This window comes from Piliocolobus tephrosceles, chromosome 12, assembly GCF_002776525.5.
Source record: "Piliocolobus tephrosceles isolate RC106 chromosome 12, ASM277652v3, whole genome shotgun sequence".
Classification (NCBI taxonomy): Eukaryota; Metazoa; Chordata; class Mammalia; order Primates; family Cercopithecidae; genus Piliocolobus; species Piliocolobus tephrosceles.
Genome location: NC_045445.1, coordinates 46,245,544 through 46,272,429, shown reverse-complemented (window position 1 = coordinate 46,272,429; position 26,886 = coordinate 46,245,544). Strand labels below are relative to the sequence as shown.

The 26,886-nt window shown below is 39.4% G+C and overlaps 1 protein-coding gene across 1 annotated transcript in view; it reads left to right on the top strand.

Moving 5' to 3' along the window:
• The window catches only part of MID2 (midline 2), a 93,303-nt gene that overhangs the window by 17,490 nt on the left and 48,927 nt on the right, over positions 1 to 26,886 (top strand). Inside the window, exon 3 of the mRNA XM_026451995.1 lies at positions 11,808 to 11,903. Within this exon, the coding sequence (XP_026307780.1) occupies positions 11,808 to 11,903 (96 nt within the window). The remainder of the gene's footprint in view (positions 1 to 11,807; positions 11,904 to 26,886) is intronic.

The window sequence follows — 26,886 nt, the reverse complement described above, 5'->3', positions numbered from 1 at the left end:
ATATCAAGGTTGCAGAGGGGAATAATCTTGTTGACTTCAGTTCTTAGACTCATAAGATGTTAGGCCTTTGACTTGGTCTAGTAGAAGCACTATACTTTAAAGTTGTATAAACAGACCTTGATAGATTAAGTGACTTGGTCAAAATCAAAGAAATGATTAGTAATGGGAAAGCTAGAACTGGAACTCAGCCTCTAGATTGAGTTAACTATCCTTTGTACTGTAGCCGGCTGCCACTTTGTTTTGGATCTAAGTTTTCCCCATGAAATGTGATTTGAAACTTAACTTTATGCTCCTGCAACTGTACATTTCATGGTCATAGATAAATGATGAATGACATCAAGGAAGGGACAGATTGTATAAACTTACAGCCGCATAATGGCAAAAGATAGGAGCGGGGTTATAGGAAGAGTGGGGGATGTGAAGAGGACAGAACTATCTCTGCCAAATATTTGCAGGTGTTGGGACTATAATAAGTCATTGGCCTTGAGAAATATTCCAAACAGAAAAATCTGTGCCCATATGCACTGTTGAGATAACAAAAAGACTGGCTAGTGTAAGCTTGTATTACAGAAAACTAGCTATTTGAAAATATCCGAAAACACGAAAACATTGGATGATTGATTAGATATTTGGCATCATGAAGCTATAGCCCTCATCTCCAGGGACGGATGGAACATGGACATATTTTACCAAAATACATTTTAGTCTGTGACTAATCAGTAATTTTTGGAGGAAGAAAGCCAGATTTTGAATAGTTCCCCTTTAATATTTTAGGAATTGTGCAGAAAATTCTGATTATAAATTAAGTGGAAACTATTTTTGCTCATTTTTGGATGGAGAGCAGAAACATATGAATCACTCCCAACCGTGTGGTTCGTTATGTTGTCTGAAACATCTTGGACTTTGGGGAGGGTGAGAGAGGTACTGCTTGTGTGTGTGTATTGTGGGGGTGGTGGGGTCACTTTTGTTTGGTGCCAAGTGTAAAAGAATATTAATTCTCCATGTTAAGCAGAGACGAAGTCTGACTTTTAGTGTCACATATACTCACTTCTTTGGGTTAATTTTAGATTGGAAAATCATTTAGGATTACCACCTTAGTCTGCTTGATTCTTCCCCAAAGAGAAAGGGAGAAAGTTGGCTGGCAGGAGCTACGGGAGAGTCTGCCTGAGTATATTCCCCTCGCCCTGGCCCTGGCCCTAAGAAAAGCACAGGAGTCCTGTAGGAGAAAGGGAAGAATGACAGAGTTATACTCTATCATTCTTCCCCTGTATCTGGGAGGTTGGTTTTCTAGTCAGTAGCTGATACAGTGTTTATTTTTACTTTTTGGTTCTGGAACTTCACTGTTGATATTTGTAACTACTTTTTATATACAAAACTCCCTGATTAGGATTAGTGGCTTCTAATATTTATTTGTTCAATAAAGAATAAACAAACCATTATGTTATAGATGAAAAGTCAGAATAACCAGAAACTAGCCTGTCTTTTTAACATGTACTCAAAGTGGATTAGAGGGCTTGGGGTACTTAGTTTAGTTTCATGATCTTATTTAGTTGTCCAGTCTACCAATAGGGTTGAGATGCAGGACACATGTCTTTTAGCAGGCTACCAGTAGTTCCATTAATTATTCAATTTTAAAGAATATTTTTATTCACGACCGTTATTAGAGTAGTAAGTCCTATCAGAGTAATTATTTTCTCCATCACCTCTCACTTTTCACTCACTAGTCCCAATATATACCTTAGTTCATGATATATGGGGTGTTTCTATAAAACAGCTTCACATTTTAGAATTTTCATTATCACATGAGTTTCTATCCTTATAAAAGATTGCTGTTATTGTTTTAATAAATTTTGGCTTCATAAAAGAAGTCAAATTTCAGTGACTGTCTATTGCTGACAGACTTCAACTCAATATTATAAGTCCTGTACAACTTTTTTCTTGTGCTGCTCATGTATTTTCCCCTGTACTCCTCTAAAACATGCTACCTTCATCTACCCAGGCGAGTCTCCTAACTGTCTGCAAAACATGCCATTCTCTTTTCTGATTCTTAACTGTCACTAGTGTTCTTCTCTTGGCCTGTTTACAAATCCTATGTATTCTTTAATGCATAATTCAAACCCCATAAGACCACTCCAAAACATCACAGCTATGTCATAATCTCCTTTAGGTCAGAAATAATGTCTTTTATTTCTTTAGTATTCTCCTTAGCTTCTAGTACACATAGTATTTGATCAAGAAATCCAAATGAATTCAGTTTTCATAATGGATTTGCAGGAAATATACCGGTGTCTATAGCTTGCTTTGGATCTCATCTTAGAAGATATAAATCTGTCTTGCCATTATATATACCCTGAAAGTCTGAAAAAAGATCTCCTGTGAACTACTGACAATGTTCAAAACCAGAGTGCTAGCAAAAGTATGGCATGTCCTGAATTTTAAGTGCCTATTCGTTTTGATCACTGGATTTTCCAACTGCCTAACACTATGGTGACATCTGTATAAATCAGATGTGATTATTATAATTCTCTTTGAGAGTGATGTCTTCACATTTCCATACCCACAGCCTGCCAAAAATATAGCTGATGAAAACCAGGGGGAATAGAGGAATTTCCTGAAAGGAATAAACAAGCACCTTTTCTTTTTCTCATTACATTTCCACAAATTCATTACTACAAATAATTCTTAAATGCAGTTACATTTACATATCAGGGATCTTGTTATAAAATATTACCTGGCACTGGAGTAAGCCTTTTATCATGGGAAAGTAAAACACACACACACTCTCTCTCTCTGTCTCAGCAAGACTGGGACAGAGAAAGCTAATGATTGCCAGACAAAGAGAAGGGAGATATGAGACTTGGAGGATGTTCAAAGGAAAGCCACAGTGAGAGTTAAAAGGTTGGAAAATATAATATTCTAGACTCTTATCACAGTTGATTACTTGTCCTTCTTCCTACTCAGTCACTATGTCATCTACCCACCCATTCTCACTCAGTCGCCACCTTCTCCTAGTCATTTATCTACTCACCCACTTGACACTCACTACTGTCTGCCAAGACGGATACCCTCTCAACTAATGTACTAATGGGCATATGACTATATCTCAACCAGTATAAGTATAAATATAAGGGAAAGAAAGTGAAATATATTTTTGAGAGACTCAGTTGAGAGTATATTTGCATACACATGTATGCATCCCTGTATATGAGTGTATATAGTCTTGCATAAATATGTGGCTGAGAATGACTCTATGTCTGTGTATGAAAGTATATCTATAAAATGTGTATCATTGTATGTGAAGATGTGAAAGTGTGTAAATCTTCTGATAAGTTGGGTAGGAGAGGGCTATGAGTGTAAGGTAAACTTTCTGTTGTCACCCTAGGGAGAGTTAGAGCCTCAGCAGAACCCATCCTGAGGCTAAGGAGCAATCTAATAAATGAGCCAGATCAAACATACGCATGATAAGAAAAACTTTCAATGGAGGCCAGGGTGGGTTACTATAGGTGAGGGATAAGAAAAATGCTGTTTCTCGCTCTCAGTCAGGTACTAAATCACAGTAGCTAAATATAAGAAGAATGAAACATTTGAGACCAGATGTATGCTCTCTAAGGTCTGGTGGTGATGGTGGTGAACATGTTTGTATGGGGTTGGGGACAGTATCTGACAGGTTTCGCAGCTAAGCCAGCCTTCAACTCATGCTCATAAAATCATTCTTACTTGTGGATCTGCCTTCTCTGTGGTCTCTTAACTGTTCCAGACTTGCTACCCATCACATACAATATGTATAAATCTGTACATGTTTCATGTGTATATGACGATAAAATACATTTCATCTCTACTCAAACTGTGCACTAAGACTCATTTGAACCCCTATTCTTTTCTCTGCAAGACTTATATTGATTTTTCTGTCTCTTAACTCATTTATTATTAACAGGACCCTGTGTTGGAAGATGTTTTCCATTGTTTCTTTGCTTTGAGAGCAAGTTTAGCAAGTAGATACTCCTATTATCTGTACTCTTATGTTTCTGTTTTTCTGTTATTTATTTTGACTCAAGTTTTCTCTTCACCAATACTTGAAAGGAGCTGACAATCATCTTTTGGAGAACAATTTGCAAAATGTTGACACAGAGATTGTTCTTGGGTGGATAGAAATCCTGTCTGTTATTATTGGGCAAAGAAGCATATTACAGAAATATAATATAGGTGAGGAAAGATTAAGGAAACAAGAATTACTGAACCCAAAGAAGTGAGGTTTAAAAATGTGATAATGGCCTTCAAGTTCATGAAAGGTTGATATAATGAGGTAATACCTTATTATTTGTCTCACACGAAGCTAGAACTGACAATAACTTAAACCGTAGCATCAGGGATTTAGGCTAGGGATTCATTCATTCATTTAACAAACAATTAATGAACACTCATTTTGTTTACTAAACACTTTGACCACTGTGGTAGGAGCTGGAACACAGGAAATAAGGCACAATCCCAGTTCTAAAGCGACTTTGAGCTTAGTAGGGGAGATAGACAAGTGGGAAATTCCAATTCAGTATGGTAGGTGCCATGACAGAGGTTTGCACAAGATGCTCTGAAGCACAGTGGAGAGGTCAGGGAAAGGATATGATTGAGCTCAAAAACAGGGAATCGTGAGTGAATTTGTTGGAGAAGAAGGGCCAAACTGGAGATAGTCCATGCAGAAAAAATTGACCAAACTTGGTGAATGACTATGGTGATTATGCACAATGAAGAGAATGAATTAAAAAGGACTTTTGAGGTGGAGATGTCTTGAAGGATGGTGGTATTGAGGAAGACAAAAATGAAATTAGGAAGGGATGGCAGTTTTTTTGGGATGCCCTGACTTTAGATTTGAGTTTGATGTGATTGTGGATCATTTAACAATCATTCATTCATCAAACATTTCTTGAACATCTATTAGATGGCAGGCACCAGGATAGGTGTTGGGGTTACAGTGATTAAGAAAGCACAGTCTCAGCCCTGATGGAGCTCTCAGGTTAGTGTGGGGAGGCAGATAATTAAGGACACAGTTACGAGATGGTGTGATAAGTGCAATGACAGTGGAAGAACAGGGGCTGTTACAGAGCTTAGGAGGAATAGCAAGATAGAATTTGGGTGAGTTTTTGAACGCCCTGTTAGGGGACAGGAGTTGGGGCAGAGAAGGGGAGTGCCCTAGTCAGGAGAAAAGAGTTTGTTGAAACATCTGGAGGACAGAGAGTATGGGGATCTCTCAGAACTGAAAGGGTAAGTGTCCTAGAAGGGGTTAAAATTTAGGCTTTCCCAGTGGCTGAAAGATTAGGTCTGGAGGAATAGATTTGGGAATCCTCAGCATGGTGATAGAGCCACGCAGTAGTGAGCTGAGCAAGGGTCAAGGATTGAGCCTTGCAGAGCACTCATGGTCTAGAAGTTAGGCATGAAGGAATAGCAGTTGAAAGAGAAAGAGGGGGATGTGTATGAGAGGCAGGAAGTGAAGAGGAATAGTGTAAGTGGAATACAACCCTGAGTCCTCCAGGAAAGTAGAGTTGACTCTGGCTCACTAGTCTGAGTGTTATCAAAATAAACACTAGATTTAAGTTTTTAGTACAGGTTTGCTTTTAGAATGTCCAAATAATAATGTATGAATTTGAGCTAGAGATGTAATCATGCTATGCACCTGAAGATGGGGGAAAGAAAAGAATATGGGAAGGTTTGGGTAGCATTTCTGATAAGGGGAATGGGGGAGGTGTGGATCTTGGCTGGATGATCGCAGAGCCTTTTGAAAATATGGCAAGTCTTTCACCTGGCTTGGGGGTCAGGTTATTCTGTAACAAACCTTAAGTAGAGTAGACCTATGTGATATACATCCAGTATATCACCATCTCATTCTGAGACATAGCCTGTATCTATACAACAGCAAATAAATGTTTGGGGGAAGAATAAATTTTGGCATAAGGGTGTGGGCTTCAGTTTGTGAACCAGATGGCGTGTTCTGTTGTTGGGAGGCCATATGTAATTGATATATAAAGTGACAGACTGAAGCAAAAGCAAAGTAAGTATTTTAAGACAAGCAGTTAAAAAAAGAAAGCAGACTGTGACCCTAAAAGCATGTGAAGATTCTGGCTTCTGGCTTTTGGAAGAGCTGAAAATGTCGGTGTATAGACAGGATGTCAAAAAAGAGCATGTCAAAGAATAGTAATGGGGCCACTGGCTCAGATTATTTTTAAAGATGAAGTTGTCTCCTGTCAATCAGGAAGACTCAGGTTTGGGGTGAATTGGCCTTTCTGCCCTGTTTCACTTCTCCCCTTCCTATGCTCACTCCAAGTTTCAATTCCCACATAAAAGCAGTCAGGGTCTTTTCTAGGTTTAGGTAATATTTCCCTTGTACCTTTTAGACAGCAAGAGAGAATACAGACGTTCTATGACAGTGCCATGTTTCAATGGAAATTATATGTTTCAATAGAACTAATACAGATTACACCACCTTTTAGGCTTCAGTACTTATTGTGTCAGGTTGATGTGTGTAGGTGTGCTCATATATGTGTGAATACATATGCCTTCATGGAGTATGACAAAGGGAGATCATGGTCCAGTTTGTGCCATAATGGGGTAATCTACCTCGCTTTAATAAAGAGGTGGTGTTTTGATGTATGGCTAGATTTCTTGAGGGAGCCAATGAGAAAGTTACCTGAAATAATCTGTGTCTAGAGAAGTGAAAAAAAAAAAAACCCAGCAATTATTTGAGAGAGTTGAAGAAACCATTTCTGTTAATGGGATGCTGTCTGGAAGAAGAATAGCCTGTGCCCAGCTTTCTCAGATGGCAAAACATTTTCCTCTTTGGGAAGGGAATGAGAGAGCACAAAGAGGCCTAAGCCATACAACACAAACGAAGTAAAACTTGGGTAAAAATGGAATCAGTGTAGACTGCCAATTTAGCTAACTGAGGCCTTTTAAAATCTGTTATGCAAATCAGCCAAATCTTTCCCTTACTTTGGCTGTTTAGACACATTTACAATTTTGTGTGAGCTAGCATGATGTAGTCATCTGGAGGTGAAGAAGGTCTCACAGTTTCATAAACTAAAATGGCTTCTGTAACACCCACAAAAGGGAAGCACACAAAGACCCAGGGGTAACCTCTTGCAGCAGGAAATGGGAGCTTCATCCTGCCCCCTGGCTGCCAACCTCCTGTCCTGTTTCCTACCAGCAGATATCTCCATTCCGATCTGCCCTGCCACTTTGACTCTCTTGCTGTCACGGTTCAACTCTCCTGAGAAAATTGCACTAACTGGGCTTGAAATAAAGAACCTGGCCCAGTCCTTAACTACATTGCACAAGAGCAGAGCAAAACAAACCAATATTTCAAAACTGAACAACAACGAAGAGACATGTTTACTTTTATATAAAGAGATTTTAGACACATACATGCACACACACACACACACACACCCTCTTTGTTTACTCAACCAGAGTACAGACAAGATAATTATTTGGCCAAATCAATCAAATTATTCAAACCTAGAGTGGCCCAGAATTTTTTGTTCTAAATGATTCGTCAGTGCTAGGCATGATAAGGAAAGAGTGACTTCCTTAGATTTCATAATCGCTTCAATTCTCTGCTTCCCTTTGCATATATTCATTATTGAGAATAAATTCCAATTTGAGAGGAGGCTTTAATTCCTTGTAAATGAATAGGAAATGAATAAGTAAATGTTCGATGTTTTCCTCAAATTATGTCTCATATTGTAAGAAAACAGTGGCAAAAAGCCATCAACAGATGGTGTTTTCATTAGCCAAAGATTTATTTTTCAAAGCATTTTCATATTAATGAAGTAAGGTTGAAATTAGAGTCATCTTGTCAGTTCTAGCTCTGTGTTGTTAACAAGTGCTGGCATTCTGCAAATTGCTAGGGGTGCAAAGCAAACTAACCATTTGCCATAATTTTGTGATGGTAACTCAAGGCGCATAGTCTAACCAGACCCCAAATTATGTGTTCAGCCATAATTTTTGTTTTCAGTGGCTTCATAGAAGCCGCGAGTCTCAGTTCTGGGCCACAAAAAAGGAACACATAGCAGGGATTTTAGTCCTGCTCTGTACTGTGAATTATTTATGAGATATCAGTTTCATGACCAGTGTTGCAACAGGTTGAGGTATTTGTTAAAAACATTATCCTCATGGAATCATCCCATGTTTGAATGGAAATGCATTACAGTTGGAAACACAAATTTCTAATATTGCATTTGCTTGGCATTCATCGATCTACATTATATTTGCTGAATATATCAATATATTCATTTGGGATACGTGGAATTCCCATTGATAGGAATTTGGGCCACTGCTAGAGAAAATCATCAACTGGGTTCACTACCAATTCCCACTGTCTAACTCAAGCTAGACCCTTTCATCACACTACAGAGTTATTATATTCACCTTATGGCCAAACTTTTGAAGAGGAGTCTAGACTTGCAGTCTCTAATTTGTCACCACACCATACTCTAACCTCAGGATTTCACAATTCCTTCCAAAGCCCTACTGAAACACCTTTTCAAAAGGTCATCTGTGACCTCTAATTACCAAATCCGGCTGCCTTTTATCAATCCTCATATTTCTTGCATTCTCTGCATATTTGACAGTGACAAATCCTTTCTTGAAACACATTTCTTTCAATTATGCTCAGTTTGGCCCAGACTTGCATTACCCTACGGCCTTGAATATTGCAGCCTTCTTCTAACCAGTGTCCCTCCTCCCCCTCCTGCCCCGGGCTTTCCTATTTCAGTCTGCCCCACATATTGCTTCTAGGTTAATCTCCTAAATGCAGCCCTGATTATGCCATTACCTTGCTCAACAGCTTTTGGTAAGTCCTCAGTGCAAACAACAACAACAAAAAAAAAAAACAAACAAATAAACAAAACTACAAACTCTTAATCTAGGCACTTAAGACCTTTATAACAAGACTTTGGTCTCCATTTCCAGCTAAGTCCCCCACTACTCTCTTTCTACCCTCTGTTCTAGCCAAACGAAACTACTATTCCCTGAATATGCCATATATTTTATTTCTTTATACTTTTTAATTATTTATTATTTTTTTGAGACAGAATTTTGCTCTTTTTGCCCAGGTTGAAGTGCAATAGCGTGATCTTGGTTCACTGCAACCTCTGCCTCCGGGGTTCAAGTGATTCTCTGCCTCAGCCTCCCGAGTAGCTGAGATTACATGTGTCCACCGCCATGCCTGGCTAATTTTGTATTTTTGGTAGAGATAAGGTTTCACCATGTTGGCCAGGCTGGTGTCAAACTCCTGACCTCAGGTGATCCACCCACCTCGGCCTCCCAAAGTGCTGGGATTACAGGTACGAGCCACCCACTGCTCACAGCCTTATTTCTTTGTACTTTTGCTCATTACATTCCTTGTTCCTGGAACATCCTGCTCCCATGCATCTCTGTCTATTAAAATTCTGTTCGTCCTTCAAGGCTCATCTTAATTTTACTTCCTCTTTATCTGTGAAGTCACTGTACCTTGAATAGAGTAGGTGTTCAATACATTTTTGTATTCAATTTCTGAACTGCCACTTCTTTTATTCCTCTGACATCAATTTAGCTTAGAGATCATGTCCAAATCAATGATTGCTTCCTTCTTCTTCCTTCCCCTTTTCTTTGCCAAGAAGACCAAAGATTGAGATGGTAGTGGGATTAAAGGAGGTCAGGGGAGACACTGTGCCCCAATACAAGAAAAATAGAATAAATGGTGAAAAATTACTTCAATGGGAATAAAGCCAAGGAAGCCAAGAGAGACCTGGCACGAAGGGAAGCAAGGGTTCACCTGGTCCTCATAATCCAGTTTGAGAAAATGTGAAATCACACTACCCAGCCTGCAAACACATGCATCTATGTGAATATATCCATCTATTCATGGGAACAGTGCCAAAGATATTAAGGAGCTACAGGTACTTAGCAGATAGGAAAGGGGCCAAGTACACAAATCCCTTCTTTTCCTTCATGTTCCCTCTCTCCCCCACTTCCCCCCATCCACTTTTTCAAAAGCATGAACTTTGAACTACAAAACATAGGAACCATGGAGATAGCAGTGTAGCACTTAACATGACTGAGGGAAGGTATGCTAGCAGAATGAGGGCCAATAAGTTGGGGTATTACATTTGGAACAGACTTTATGGGGTATTGGGATAGTGGGTGAGAGAGAAGTAGATATTGGGGTTAGTCTTAGAGGAAAAGCAGCTACCAGGGCTGAAAGACTTTGGATTGGGGAGAAATAAAAAAGCTCATGATTAATCTAGAGTGAAATGATACTCTGTTTTTCACATAAGGAATGGGAAACAGTAGCTTGCTCAACTGAAAACATGCTAGAATTCCGACTACTGTTGTAACAACGTTATATTCAACAGATCTACAAAGTACTCCTAATATGTACCTGAAAGAATCTATGTACCAGTAAACGATGATAAGTAATGGATATCCTCTCTTTTAAAAATATTTGTTTATTTATTTATTTATTTATTTATTATGTATTTATTGAGATAGGGTCTCGCTCTTTCACCCAGGCTGGAGTGCAGTGGTGTGACCCCTGGCTCACTGCAACCTCCGCCTCCTGGGGTCAAGTGATCCTCCCACCTTAGCCTCCTGAGTCACTGGAACTGTAGGTGCCCGCCACCACACCCAGCTAAATTTTGCATTTTTTGTTGAGATGGGGTTTTGCTATGTTACCCAAGCTGGTCTTGAACCCCTGGGGTCAAGCGATCTGCCCACCTCGGCCTCCCAAAGTGCTGGGATTACAGGCATGACCCACCGTGCCTGGCTGATGTCCTCTCTTGATACAGTCAGGCCTTGCATTTTGAAGCTCTGCCTCTCTTGTGGGTGAAGCCTTGGTGCCAAAGAAGGAAAGCTGTGAGATACAATGCTAGATTTTGATGAATTCCACACTCAAAATACTCTTTTTTTTCCTGAAGGACCCTACTGATAAATATAAAATATTATAAGCAAAAACACAAAAAAAATCAGGGAATACTGTGGCAAAACTGTGACTGAGGGCTGGATACACGGGTTCCAGTCCTAGTTTTGCACATGCTAGTAATATGACTGTGCAAAATACTTTAACTCCACTTTGAAGCTTGCTACTCCCGTTTGTAAAATACTGGCATCTTCTACTTTGTGGGATTGTTACGGTTTTTAAGTAGTATATATGAAATTGCCTGGCATAGTGTCTGGCAACCATTCAATAATTACAGACGGTCCCTGACTTAACCATAGTTCAACTTATGATTTTTCAGTTTGACAGTGATGTGAAAGTGATATGCATTCAGTATGCTTCTTGACTTACGTTGGGGTTACACCTGGATACGCCTATCATAAGTTGAAAATTTCTTAAGTTGAAAATGCCCTCTCTGGGACGTAACTGCATCATAAGTTGAGGAACACGTGTAATAGTTTTCTTAGTCTACTCATCTGGAAAAGGGATAATAATATCTGTTCTTCATATGCTGTGGAATTACTACGAGGGCAAAATGAGATATTGCCTATGAAATACTTTGAAAAGTTAAAGATATTATCGAAAATATAAGGTTTCTTTAATGTCAGTAAATTCCCACATCCACAAAGTCATGAATGTCATATTTTCCCCAACAATGAGCAAATGTGCAGCATTATTAACTTGTACCTAGATTAGTGCTTGGCTCATGGCAGATGCTAAATGAATCTTTGAAACATTTGTCTACTGACTAACTGATTTTCACATGACATTGGTTCTAAAGCTCATGGTTCTTTCTTCCCCTCTTCTCTGTTTCCCTCTGGATTCATACTCTCTGCGATGACAGCAAACTCTGGAGATGAACCTCACCAACCTGGTTAAGCGCAACAGCGAACTAGAAAATCAAATGGCCAAACTAATACAGATCTGCCAGCAGGTTGAGGTATGTAACAGAAACATTTGTGATTTTTCAGAGGACCTGAAATGGGTGACCCTTTGGGAGGACTTCAGTTTTGTCAGAGTGTAGCCCAGTCATTTGGAATGAAGGACTGAATAGCAGTTCTAGAAAGTCTCATTCCTTTAGGATGCTTGTTCCAAAAAATGTGTCAGAAACCTATGGTTTAAAAAGAACAGACAGATGGTGGTGATGGATGGTGGGGGGATAATAGTTCAAGGGGCAACCTATTCTCCTTTCCAAACAGCAGGCAGTATGAAAATCAGACATGAAGTGTGCTTCATCCATCATCAAACTGGACATTATCACTCCTTAAAGAGATTACTGGGGTGTCATAGGGAAGTTGGGAATCCTGGGTCCTTGGGGTAAAGTGAGGTTAATTCAGCACAATATTGTTTCTGTAACAATATTATCAGGACTGCTTCTCCTCTTTCTAGCCTCTCCCCCTCTTCATCCCCTGCCCATGGTCCTATCTATACCATGCACCCCACCTGGTCCTCACTCATTACCTTTCCACTTATTCTTGTCATCAACAAATCATATCTATCTTAAAGTTGTAAATTGTAAAGTGCTGTACAAGTGTGAGGTTTTAATCAATTGTCATCTACATCAAATCTTAGAGCAGAGCTTAGAAGGAGAGCTGACCTCTTCTTAAATGGACATAATAAAATAAAGATGTTATTTCTCTTTCTCAAGAGCGTGAAACTCATACCATTTGGTTTTGTGTTGATTTTGTTGAAGAGCTGATGGTAGGGCTTCAAGTGTAAACAGGGTTGGGTAAAATATTATAGGATTCCTCATGGGCAGTGGTTGGATACAAATGTTTCTAATTCCATTTAGAGCCTGATAGTCTGGTTCTAATCTTACTTGTATGACAGATAAATGTAACAATTCAAGTTTTTTTAATTTCAATTTTATTAAGATCTCATCTCTTAATCCAGTCTATAGATTCCTATTTAAGAGACTGTGGAGAATCTTCTTGTAAGGCAATGAATCCTCTTATTATATGAGTAACTTTCTGACCCCTAATCATTTGGATCTCTTAAAGTATTCAGTTTGTTCAAGTAGAGTGTACTTGTATGATGAGCATACCATAGAAATTTAATCCCTCCTGGGCACTCCATTTGTGGAAGAGAGTGGTGCTGTATGTAGGGTCCATACAGTACTGGTTAAACTCAGATGTGAGACTGTAAAATGAAGTCGGGGATTAGGGAAGAAGCATAAGGAATGAAAAGAAAGAACACTAGAGTGTGATTTGGAAAATTGTGTTTTAGACTTGGCTCTTCCATGAACTCATGGTATGAATGTAAGTCATTTAGCTTCTCAGTTTCAGTGTTCTTACCTATAAAATGAGGAGTTGAATGATGACATGACCTTTGACTTCTTTCTAGATATCACAGGTCAGGATGCTGTGAATGGTTACTTTCTTTATTCTGTTCTTTTTCTCTCCTGGCTTATTCTTTCCAAGAGGGGAGAAACAAAATATAAAGTATTTCAAAGTGGCTTTCAGCTGATCAGAATCCCTCTAATGTTCCACTCTGTCAAAGTTTCTCATTATGCTGTTAGATTACAGTATAAGACATCCACACTGGCAAAGGGACAAGGGAGTATTGTAAGCAGGAGACAAGATAAGAGATCCCTTGATTTAGAATTTGCATGATTGAATGTAGAGTAAAAGCTAATAGTGAATAAAATGTGGTTAGAAATTATAATCACCTTCCTTGTTCTCATCAAAAAGACTATTAAGTACAGAACAAGTTGTAGTGAAAATAGCAAAGTAAGCAGTTTATTTTTATAGCTCATTCACTTTAGGACCTCTCTAAGGACTCATCTTTCCACTCTGAAGAGCTTATCAACCTGGCCAGCCTCACCCAAACATAGCCTGTTCCAACCTTTCCCAGCCCATCCTGCCAATCAAACCTTTATGTTCAGGACCCTACTCTTTTTTTAAGTGACAAGTCTCATAAAACGATCCATCATTGTGTTAATAGGGAAGGACCCACTTTGGATTTTTAGGTAACAAGCAGTGTTTTAACAGTTCCTTCCTGAAGTTAGTATTCTTGCCTGAGTCTTAATGAGGTGACACTAGCGCTGCCACATGCAAATAGAGTAAGGGGAAAGAGTAGCCCGTACAGTGAAATTCAAGAAGTGTTCTTTTATGGATGCTTGCTAAATCCCATCATGTAGGCCACTGTCGGCCCTAGATACACAAAAGATCAACTTTTACTAATCCTTTTTTATGCCTGGCATTGTACCAGGTATAAAGAAACCAGCATAGGCACAGTATCTACCCTCTGAGGGCTTATATGCTACAAGAATCCACCCTGATGTAGATACACATCTGCAAGAAATACAGACAATTGAATATAAACATTAATTGAGAACGGGGAAAGAATAGTGAGATATTGTTGAGAATGAGAATGTATTTTGGGATTTAACTTCATAGTCTGTTGTGTTTAGGATTCTGTCTTTGATGACAGGGACCCTACAGGATGGCTTATGGAAGGCCATTTCTGTCTTCTATGACATTATCCATTCTGAAAAGTTAAGGATGTGCCCTTAACTTCCTTTTTTTTTTTTTTTTTGAGATGGAGTCTCGCTCTGTCGCCCAGGCTAGAGTGCGGTGGCACAATCTCGGCTCACTGCAACCTCCGCCTCCTAGGTTCAATTGATTCTCCCATCTCAGCCTCCCGAGTAGCTGGGATTACAAGAACACGCCAACATGCCCAGCTAATTTTTTGTATTTTAGTAGAGACGGGGTTTCACTGTGTTGCCCAGGCTGGTCTCGAACCCCTGAGCTCAGGCAATCCACCCGCCTTGGACTCCCAAAGTGCTGGGATTACAGGCGTGAGCCACCCGGCGTGACCAACTTCCTCTTAATAATACGTGAATCCAGGTTACTTATTATCCTCATTCAACACAGAGCCTGTGTCTCCAAAAGCCTTCAGGACAAGCCTCAGGATTAGAAATCTAGTTAACGAAGGGACTTGAGACTTCATAAATGCTTATAAATACTGTATAAAATGAAATGTATAGTAGAATACTTCAGTCATGAAAGTCAGACACTGATGGGTGATTTGGAATTTTTTCATTTTATGTAATCCAGATTCATCTATAGGGAATGACTATATTCACAGTGTATACCAGGCATTTCACATTGGGTGGGGGCGGAAGATACCAGCTAAAGCACTTCTGAAAACTGGAATAGGGTATTTTCCTGTCAAACCTGTTCCCCTTCTTTATTGTCTGCAAATGTCTTTGTCACAGATTGACTTTTCCTAAAGGGGCCATAAATACTGCCTCCCTATCGTGGTTCTTTCTCCCTGTTCTCTATTCTCCTTAGAAAGTAAACAAAGCTGCAGTCTTCCTATTATAACAGAAACAGAGATTAAGATCACTACAGATTTGTTAGCTGACTTCTATGGTAATGTAGCTTGTTATAATTGCTGCTGAAGGTTTCAGAATTCAGTAGATGGGTAGTTGGAAAATGTTTTCTGTTGGGGCTGGAGAACATGGGAAGGAGGCAGAGGCAGCTCTAAGACTCCCTTTAATGTAATTAAGGAAGGGCATGCTTTGACCTTGCTACTATAGCCACTTGATCTCTATATATAGTTCTTTGTCCTGGCTCATCAGGCATCCTTTGTTTACATTTTCAAAGGAAACCTCTGTGTGATGCATAGCCAAGGGGAAATGTATACCAACAGATGAATACTTCCTCTTCGCTTCCAATACTCCATGATTCTGTGAATAATAGGCATTCTAAAACATAGCGAGGGGCAAATATAGTTAAATACTTAGTAATAAGTTGGTCAACAGCATTTATTGAGCATACACTATGTACTCAGTGTGGTGGGCAATTTGGGGGCTACAAAAGAAATATATGTGGTTGATGACCCCAGGAACTTTCAGTCTAGTTAGGGAAAACACAGTATGTAGTGAGAAAGAGTATTTATAGAGGCAGCATGCAGTGCAGAAAATACAAATGAATGTAGTATAGCCCTTTCAATTTTACTTATTTAGTCTTGTTCTTAGCTTTTATGGCATTGAGTAAATTAAAGCACTTTCCTGGATATTTTGTGTGCCACCTTTTTCTTCTTTCCAGAACTGCTGTGATACAATGGGTTAATCCATCCCAGAAGCTCCATGGGCAGGTTGATTTCCTTCTGGCTCTTCTCAATCCTTTTAAAGAGTTAGATGGCACTGCTCTTTAGCGTTAGGAGAAAGAAGAAAGAAAGGAGATTGGTTGGAAGAGAGGGAGAGGTTTCCCTTAGTTTGGGGAATTTTAGCTTTCTGTCTTGCTACTAGGTCTTAGCTTCATCCACTTTGGAAGTCTTTCTCTTTAGAGTTCAAACTTTAGATGGCTTGGTATTCTCTTCTTTCTGCTCCTATTGCTCATTGGAAGGATATTTGGTCTGGGAAGAGCAAGAATCTTGGAGTCTATGTAATAGATGTTTGGCTGCTTCTCCAAGCATAGAATATAAATATTTTAAAATAAATAAATTTAAAGAACACTGCTATGAATGATTTCAGCAGATAATCCTTAAATATTTTAAGGTGGTTGAGGTAGAAGAAAGAATAGAATCTAAACCATTAGAGCACAAATATATTTGTTGGTGGAGCCCTCTTTAAGGAGCAGTCAGTGAAATTAGTATAATTGGAAAATTTAATGGAAAAAATGCATTTTAGCCAGATGTTGAAGGAGAAGAAATAATTACTCCCTCTGGAGAGACAGAAAGCAGAGGTATTAGTGGAGGTGTAAATGAGCACATTTTATGGGGAAAATGGTGCCTTAAGCACTGGGTATATACAGATAAGTAGGAAATGGCAACTGCCCTCAAGGAACACACAGATTGGCTGAAAACCTGACAGGTAAAATGGCAAATAGAATGTGAAGTGATAATTACTGTAATGAATGTAAATGCATGATGGCAAGTTTGCATGGAGGAAGAAACACTCAGGCCTGCCGGAGAAACTTAGGAAAGGCTGCAGAATGGAAATAAAAATTGAGTTATCTTGAAATAAGAGTAGAATTTTGCCAATGAAAATGAGATAAGGGAGTGAAGGGGACCACATGCGAGAATACAGAAGGGTGATCAGCATGGAGACATTCAGGGAACCATCAGAAGTTTGGCTTGGCCAGAATGTAAGACATGAGATTGCAAGAGGTGAGTATGGAGAAGTAAGTAGCTTGGGCCCAGATAATGAAGAGCCTTGTAGGCCATGTATAGGTGTTTAGACTTTAACCTGAGAAGTCTGGGGAGCCATGGAAGGATTTTAAGCAGGTGAATAACTGAATAAAATCTGCACTGAAGAAGGACTGCTATGGCTGTAGTATGGAGTATGGAGCAAAGGTCAAGGGTTCAGGGTAAAAAGTGAGGACAAAGAGACCAGTTAGATTTTTACTGATCCAAGGCCCAGCTTGAGACAGTGGCAGTAGGATTAGGGAAGAAGGGATAAATTCAAAATATTTCTAGGAGGTAAATCCGTATTAATTGGTGATCAGTTAATGGGTGAAGGAGTGAGGGAGAAGAAATACTATGATGATCCACAGGGTTCCGGTTTAGGTGACCAAATGGGTCTATGGCCTTTAACTAGGTTAGGAAATATAAAAGTTCTTTTTAGGCCTGCAAGGTTTATTGTTCTCTGGGTCAGAAAGGCAGGTAGGAAATGTCCAGTAGAAAGCTGGCTACCTGGATTTAGAGGTCGAGAGAGAGATCTGGGAAAGGGGTATACTTGGAAGTCATTAGCATCTAAGTAGCACTAAAGCCATGGAGAATGTATAGATTGAAAAGAGGGCCTGGGACAGATTCCAACCCAATTGTTTGTCACTCACAATACAATAACAAACTGACTTTCCAAATAAATAGAAAGTCTGTGGTGCTTTTGAGGAGATTACTGAAGAATGCTGTGCATTTTGAAAATTAAATATCAAAAGTAAATTGTTCATTTGTGGAAAAAAATCAAAGGTTTAGACATTATTATCTTAAAGACTACAATAATAAGTAACACTGAGGATTTCCTCTGTTCCAGCTGAGCGCTTAATATGTGTTAACTCATTTAATTCTCACAACAGCTCTGGGAGATAGACACTGTTAATACTCCTACTTTACAGATAAACAGAGATAAAGAAATATTTAAGTGTTTTGCCAAGTTCATGCCACTGGCAGGTAAGAGAGTGGGGATTTGAATACAGGCACTTTAGCTCTGGAGCCTGTGCCCTTGACCACTCTGTTACACTTTTTTTGCAAGACCAAGGTACACGCCACTTGGATGTCTCTTGTTCATCACTGGTGGTTCCTGGACCCGTTGTGAGGATGACTTACAGTGAGCAAGGGGTATAGGATAGGGATGTGAATTCTGAAGGAGAGCAAAGGAGAAACAAAGAGCAGTCAAGAGATGAGGAAAACCAACAAAAACAGAGGATCAAAATCTCAGAGGAAGGAGAGACCTTCAAAATGTGGAAGATTTGATTAGTCAATTGGAGCAGAGGCATAGAAGATTTCATTAGTGATCTTTGAGGGAGAAGGTTCTATGAAAATATGAAGATGGAACATAAATATGAAGATGTCAGGGAGGAAGTAAGTTATAAGGAAATGCAGGGCTGGGCTCGGTGGCTCATGCCTGTAGTCCCAGCACTTTGGGAGGCCGAGGCAGATGGCTCACCTGGGGTCTGGAGTTCAAGACCAGCCTTGGCCAACATGGTGAAACCTCGTCCCTACCAAAAATACAAAAGTTAGCCAGGTATGGTGGTAGACACATGTAATCCCAGCTACTCAGGAGGCTGAGGCAGGAGAATTGCTTGAACCCAGGAGGTGGAGGTTGCAGTGAGCTGAGATTGTGCCATTGCACTCCAGCCTGGGCAACGACAGCGAAACTCTGTCTCAAAAAAAAAAAAAAAAAAAAAAGAGGAAATGCAGGTTGCAAGAAGTTTGATCATGAAGGTGAAGCAAGAAATAAGGTGTTAGTTATTATCCTTTCGAAGGGTAGAAAAGTCAGACTCGTAAATGCTCTGTTTGTGTATTGTTCTGCTACTGGTGAGTTAACAATAGGAATCACTAGATCCACTGCGTTCATCCACATATGTTTCCCTTCCCTTCCTGACTTGGTGTCCAGCTTCATCTCCAACCCAGGACACTGTGGCCTTAGTTTCTACAACTTGCCTCTCCTAAAAATGGTATGTAGGTCCTGGGAGGCAGTGTGCTGTGACAGCTTTGGAGTTGGACAGACAGGAGTCATGTTAGCTGTGCAGCCTTGAACACATACTTTTTCTGAGCCTCAGTTTCACCATCTATAAAACTTGGACTAATAATACATTGAAGGGAAAGGCAATACATGTAAAGTACCTGCTACTGTGCCTGGTATATATAGTCAAAGCTCAATAAACGGTGGTGGTGGTAGTACTAGTCATAGTAGCAGGAGGACGAGGAGGAGGGAAAGAAAGAGAAAGAGGAAGAGGAGGTGTAACAGCAGGAACAGTTGCTAGTAGCAGTAGTACTAGTAGTAGTAATTTTGGGCACTACACATTTTGCCAGAGATTCCTAGCCCTGACCTCAGGACTTCCAAAGCTTTTTATCACTGTCTTTGAGAGTGGAAAGAACAATCATTCCCAAATACTCAAAACCAATTTCAAATTTTACATATACCAACTAGAACTTTCCTTGGGAAGAGGTAGTGGTAACGAAATTGCAGCAGCAAAAATATTGGGTATCTCAGCCATGTGACTCTACATAGCCCACTAGTAACTGCAGATGTGATAGACTGAAAAGGGTTATTGTGCTCAATAAGCTGCTAGTTTGCAGTTACTAATTTAAACACATTTTATTTAGTAAGGAAACATTCACTGCCCTTCTGCAAGAATATACAAAAGATTCTTCGTGTTGATACTTAAGTAAATTTACCCGTTATCCTGCCCAAATTCTTCTTGATTACTGCCTTTAAGCAAAGCCAAAAGAAAGTTTTAGGGAGGGTCACATGCTTTCACCTCTAGTAATTTTAAAAAGAGAGAGTTCTATAATTTTGTATTTGTGATTTAAAATGTTTATTAGCAAAAATGTTCTGTGAATATTTTTGTGAGTGATGGAAGAGCAAGGGGAGCAGACTTAAGAGCTCCTGAGAAAGATTTGAACTACCAGTGTCTTGTGAAAATGAAATACCTAGTTTTAAACCACTGTGGAATTATAGGTGGAGAAAGTTGTTTCCATGAAAAATGGAAAATAAGTGCAGTGATCCAGTCAGTCTATTCATTTATACTACTGTAATGACTAATTCAGAATATTACATTCAATCTTATTAAGTATATAACAATCGACATTTAATATAGATGAAAAACCTAAGTTAACTGTGCAATCCAGTGTGTGGTCATAGCCTATTTTTTTTACTAGAAAAGAAAGTGCTTTATAATTTTTCAGACACCTAATGCATTCAATCCTTTTTAAAAAATACTTTGTGACAATTCTTCGTATATGTCAGTAAAGTAACTTTTTTTTTTTTTTTTTTTTGAGACGGAGTCTCACTCTGTCGCCCAGGCTGGAGTGCAGTGGCTGGATCTCAGCTCACTGCAAGCTCCGCCTCCTGGGTTCACGCTATTCTCCTGCCTCAGCCTCCGGAGTAGCTGGGACTACAGGCACCCACCACCTCGCCCGGCTAGTTTTTTTTTATTTTTTTTTAGTAGAGACGGGGTTTCACCGTGTTAGTCAGGATGGTCTCGATCTCCTGACCTCGTGATCTGCCCGTCTCGGCCTCCCAAAGTGCTGGGATTACAGGCTTGAGCCACCGCGCCCGTCCATAAAGTAACATTTTTGAAGACATTAAATGTTGCAGTTGAAATACTTGGAGGGTATGAACACATGACAGGGTTTGAGGAGTTTGTTAGGCTTAATATTGTTTTCCTCCCCCTCCTCCCTCACATCTATATGACAGGTAAGCTTTCAGGTGTGGTCATGTCTTCATAGCCGAAACAGTTCACATAGGAATGCACTTTCATCCCACTTTTGTACTTTTCCTTTGGTACAGTGAAGCTTATCTTACAGTCCCGTTTCCCATCCCTCCTCTAGTTCCCATTTCTGTGTTCAAATTCCAGGTTACTCACTAAATGACCAGAGCACTTGCTTAATTTTGGCCCCTCTTGTTTGCTCCACTATTTTCACAATCCACCCCAATTCCCCATTTCTAATGTGCTCTTGGAAAGTTAATGTAATCCTAAGAATTCAGCTAAGGTTCTATCAAGCTTATCCTATACCTTTAAATGTTTCTAGTTCCACTTCTACTTTAATCTCTCCTGCCATCAACCCAACCAAAACCAAACAAATTTTTAAAAAACCCAGACTTGAAACCAAAACAACCATCACCACAGCAGATAGGCAGACAGCCATTGAGATGTCCTTACTGTCTCTGCCTGTCAAGAGGAGTCCAGCTGTGTGGTATGGTAAGCAAGGATTGGGAGGAGGAGAATCTTATTTGAATAATTTGTTTTGGGCACTGTGCTAGAGACGTCATTTCTAATCTCACTTAGTGTTTATGACAACCCTGTGATACAGCTGGTTAATATTCCCATTTTGCAAGTGAGGACCTTGAAGGCCAGAAATATTAGATGCCTTACTCAAGGTCACACGTAAGTAAGCTGGGATGCAGTTCTGCATTCCTCTCACTCCAAAGTCCATGTTCTTTCCATTGCACTGTGCAACCTAGTGGATAAGTTGTTGGTTTACTTGCCACTGATTCATTTGTGCTCAGATAGGTAGGAGACAGCTCCAGAAAACCCTTTGTTTTTCTCTACAAAATAGCTCTAGCTCTAGAAAAACATATGGTCTATTTGGGAGCCTGGCGTTCCTGAATCCGTGGTAAGCCTCTTATGTACTCCTGCCGTTGGCCTACCTTTAATAGCCCAGAGCTGCTCTCCATATTCGGACAGCCCTTCATAGGGTACAGAGGAGAGGGAGTTGCCTAGAGTTGGCAGAAGGAAGTAGTAATGCCCACAATTAGGCATTTACTTGCCCAGATTATTTTTGTGCCATGGGGGTGAAAATAGTGTGGGCAGCTCCAGGTATCAACACTGTCCTCATCCATAGAGTTTACGCTGGGACACATATTTTCTTGCTGAGACTGCTGGGATGTGTTGTCATTCTAGGGCTGTACGTGACCATGTTTCAGGGTAAAAGTAGTCTCCATGAGACACAGGTTTTCTTAACAGTTACAAAGAGTTTTACAGTAAAGATGTAGTCTCAAAAGTATACTTAATGTTTGCACATACAAAACAGGCTATAAATAACAAATATAATACCACATTGACTGCAAATATATAGATTTCCTCAAAAAAGAGTGAATGCATTGCTACCATTAATGGTGTCTTTTGATGGAATGATTACTTAGAAGTATACATACAGCCAGGAAATCAGCTATTTACTACCTCAAGACAGAAAGAGAATCCAATGCCTCCATCTATTCCCACTACCTCTCCTCTCACCTAAATCAAATTTTGAATCCAAGTTTACCCTATCAGCCAGTCCTAAGAGCTCTTAATTACTCCTAAGAGCTTTAAATACATTAGCTCATTTAATCCACACAATAACCCAATGAAGTACGTATTATTCTCATTCTCATCTTACAGATGGGGTAACTGAGGCACAGAGGGGTAACTTATTTGTATAAAATCACAGGTGGCAAATTAAGAGTTTGCATCCAATTTTCCTGAGGTCTATGCTCTTAATGAGATTATGCTGTATTAAAAAACAGGGGCAAAACTAACAACCCATGGCTCCATGTGCAATGTTTTGCAAGTCACTGATTATTGGGCTTATGGTCTGGGTAAGGACAGAAAACCAGTATTATGTGAGCATGTGTCTTTGTGGGAATGATGTGGTGTGATACTAGAGAAATATTTGGGCAAGCCTTTCTTTGTGATGGTAATCTCTCCAGAGCATGCATCATAATGCCTCTCTGCACATGTTATGCATCTGTCTATCTATTTCATAGATGGCTGTGCCTGGCTGTTCATCTCTTATGTGTGTCTGGGGAGGAGGTTTTATGTGTACAGAGGATATATGTGGAAAAAAGGATATATGCCCAGTGAGAGAATTAGTGTTTAAACTGGGTCATGAGGATTGCTTTGACCTCTGTTTTCCCCCACCCCAAAGGGTTCTTTTCAGTCCTTTGATGATTTCCCCATGTAAGGCGAGAAACTGGGACACAACTGGAGGATGTTGCCTTTTGTTTTCTCTGATTAGAAACATTGACTCTTTCCTTGAGAGAAGGTTTTCCTCCTCTTCTGCATATCCCAAGCTTGTTCCAGCTTCTCCTTAGTAACATCAAAGGCACAAAACAATCATTGGCTTTGGAATAATTTCTAAACCAATAAAACTCTAGCTAAAAGTGTATAGCACCAATGCTAGTCGCATAGAAAGACATAGTTCCATCCTGAGCTCCCTCATCCCAATCTATATATGGGTAGTTTTGCACTGGCATAGAATGGCAGGTTTACGAATGTCCAAAGATGTCTTATTAGAAAAATCTCAGGTGCAGGGGAAAGCCCAGGACATGAGGAGGATTAGAGAAGAGGGTGAGCGACCTAGGCAGGGAAGGATAACAATGGTATGTGAAAAGGAAGGAGAAACAATCACAAGATGTCAGTTTACTCTATAGTGCACATACAATGAAACTCCTGCCAAATTTGTGGTGTGTCCTAGCATCTGAAGAGCTTTGAATCTTCTAGCACCCTGGGGCTATTCTGGGATTCCAGTTGCCACCCACTCAACAGCCAAGAAATTCAAACCATTTCAGGAGGATTCCATTGGCTTTAGAATGAAATGGAATTTATATTATATTGGTAGCTCACAGAGAACACTTACATTTAAGAAGTAAAAATATGATATCACAGATGAATATGCAGATTGTGTATTGTTTGCATGCCAGAGTAAAATTAAACACCTTCATGCTTTCGTACTCCATTTCTGTCATAAACAGGATATTGGCAGAAAGTCATCTGAAAAAAAAAAAGAAACACTGACCTGCAGTGAGTACTGCCAAACCCCATGCTAACCCAGTGACACATCATTAGCTCAGAAGTTGAAAGCAAATGGTGTTTCTGAGGGTTTGATGTTTATTATTTATTGTGTTTTTTTAAAAAAAGCACTCTTATAAAACCTCTGTCATTTTTTCCTCTGTGAACCTTTATAAAAATATTAAGTGCCACTGTGGGGTTAGCATAGTGTTATGTGATACAGAGGAATATAATAGCAGGTGTATTAAGTCTCTATCCCTGTCTTCAAGGACTTTATAGTCTAGTTGAGAAAACAGAGCTAACAATATGAAACATTGCCAAGCAATATAAAATAATTTAGCACTAAACTGTGTGACAGTAACTGTAAGTGCTGTAGTAATTTGGGGGAGAGGGTGATCGAAGAAGGCTAACATTGTTACCATCAATAATATCTATTGTTCACTAACACTTAATGTGCTCCAGGTGTCATGTCAAGTGCTTTACATGTATTATCTCATTTAATCTTCTCAGCTACCTCTGAGACAGGCACTATTATTATCCCAATTTTTCAGATGAGGAAACTCAGGTAGCTAAGTGATTTATCCAAGGGGAGCATAGAAATGAGACTAGAGAGGCATGGAGGGACCTGATTACAGAGGACATTAAAAGCCATGCTAAGAAGTTTGGCATTTATCCTAAGGTCAAAGGGAAGCCAATTGAAATTTAGTATGAAGCCATTTTAAGCATGGGTGTAGCGGTTTTTTTAATGTTTGTTTTTGTTTTGTTTTGTTTTGTTTTGAGACGGAGTCTCCCTCTGTCTCCAGGCTGGGGTTCAGTGGTGCGATCTTGGCTCACTGCAACCTCCACCTCCCAGGTTCAAGGGATTCTGCTGCCTCAGCCCCCTGAGTAGCTGGAATTACAGGCATGTGCCACCACGCCCAGCTAATTTTTTTTTTCTTTTGTATTTTTAGTAGAGACAGGGTTTCACCTTGTTGGCCAGGATGGTCTTGATCTCCTGACCTCGTGATCTGCCCACCTTGGCCTCCCAAAGTGCTGGGATTACAGGCATAAGCCACCGTGCCCGGCCTGCAATGTGTTTTTTTTAAAGTTCATACTGTCCCTCTGCTGGGTTAAGTACACATTGGGAAAATAAATGATTGGAGACAGAGGGACCAATTAGGAGACTGTAGTAGCATCATGCTTGGCACATAGTAGGCACTCAATGTGTATTTGTTGGATGGATATATTAATTCAGGGAAGAGATTTTGGTGGACAGATCTAGTGAAATATAAGGGAAGATGATAGAAAAGGATAGATTTGAATTATATTTATGAGGTAAATATAGGGGATGTGATGATTAACTGGATGTGGGGAATAAGAAAGATAAATTAATAATGAAGCCCTGGGTTTCTGAGGAGCTGGTGATACCCTTCATTCATTTAGGGAACATTAGAGAAGAATCAGATTTAATGGAACAGGATGTAGGAAAGAGACGAGTTCAGTTCTGGAAACACTGAGTTTGTAGTGCCTGTAGTTATGCAAATGAAATTTCCAGTAATCAGTTAGTTATATTGGTCTAAATTTCAGGAGAGAGACTTAGGATAGAGATAAATATAATTAAGGCAAATGGGGATCTTTTTGAGGTGATGGAATTGCTCTAAAGTTGGATTGTGGTAATGGTTACAAAATTCTGTAAATTTACCAAAATTATTGAGTTGCCCACTTAAAATGGGTGAATTCTGTGGCATGTAGATTATATATCAATAAAGCTCTTAAAATTAAAAAAGTTAAGCAAGGTACTGGCACATAGGTAGTAATTGAAGCCTTAGAAATGGATGAGGTCACCTAACTCAGTGTGCTAGAACTCTCAGAATACTGACATTTAAGGGACAGCCAAAGGAGTTGGAATGATCAGAAGGAAAACTAGGAAAATTTGCATCATAGAAGTCGAAAGAAGAAAGCATTTTCAGAAGAAGTGAATAGATGATCTTTTAAATAATGATTTGAAAGACTTAAATATCTTGAAATGTCAATAGGAAGGAGTGGAACCAGAAGAGAGGTTGGCTGAAGGAAAGGGAAGAAGATTAATCAAATGAGGACCCCAGGAAGCTAGAAGAGGATGGAATACAAAGCCTCTAGGAGAGGACTGATGAACTTTCTAGAGAGATATATCACTTCTTTGTAACAGGAGAAAGGAAAAATGATTGTTTCCTTATTGTTTTGTGAGAATTTAAAAGAATTCCCTGGAATAAATTTTATTTTCTCTGTGACAAAGGAAGTAAAATCATTTGTTACGATTTTACTATGAGTGAGAATGGAGGTGGTAGGGTTGAAGCTTTGTGGACGGTAGAGATTGCTACTGTGGAGATATAGAGAGAGCTGTTAAGAGAAACACAGAATTAATAAGAAACTTTGAAAGCCTGCTTGAAGTTGGACACCACAAATTTAAAGGGAAATCAATCTATGCTTCCATGATTAGCATATAGGTCACACTTAAAACCATGAAAATGAATGAATTTGGCCAGGAAAAGTTGATTAGGTGAGGAAAAGGACATAGATATAGATTAGATAGAGATAATATGTATTATTAACCTTTTACCTGTCACGTGTTGTGATATTTCCCCCCAGTTTGTCTTTTGTCTTTATTTTCTGTATGGCTTCTGGTTTTTCTTGCTTGTGAAAGGTCTCCCCCTCCTTAAACTTTCTTTTCATATTTTCGGTGGTTTTATTTTTTATATTTTAAGTCTTTGATGTACCTGGAATTTGTTTTAGAATATGAGATTTTGAAATGTATTTTAGGACATGTAGTTGTGTTTCCTTTCAGATAGATAACTGTTATGCTAAGCCCATTTAGTAAAAAAACAGTCTTTTTCCTGTTGAGTGGATATGCTACCATTGCCATATATTGGATTTCCATATGTATTTGCTTCTATTCTAGGCCCTATTCTGTTCCATTGACTTAATTTTCCATTCTTATGCCAATACCTTACTATTTTC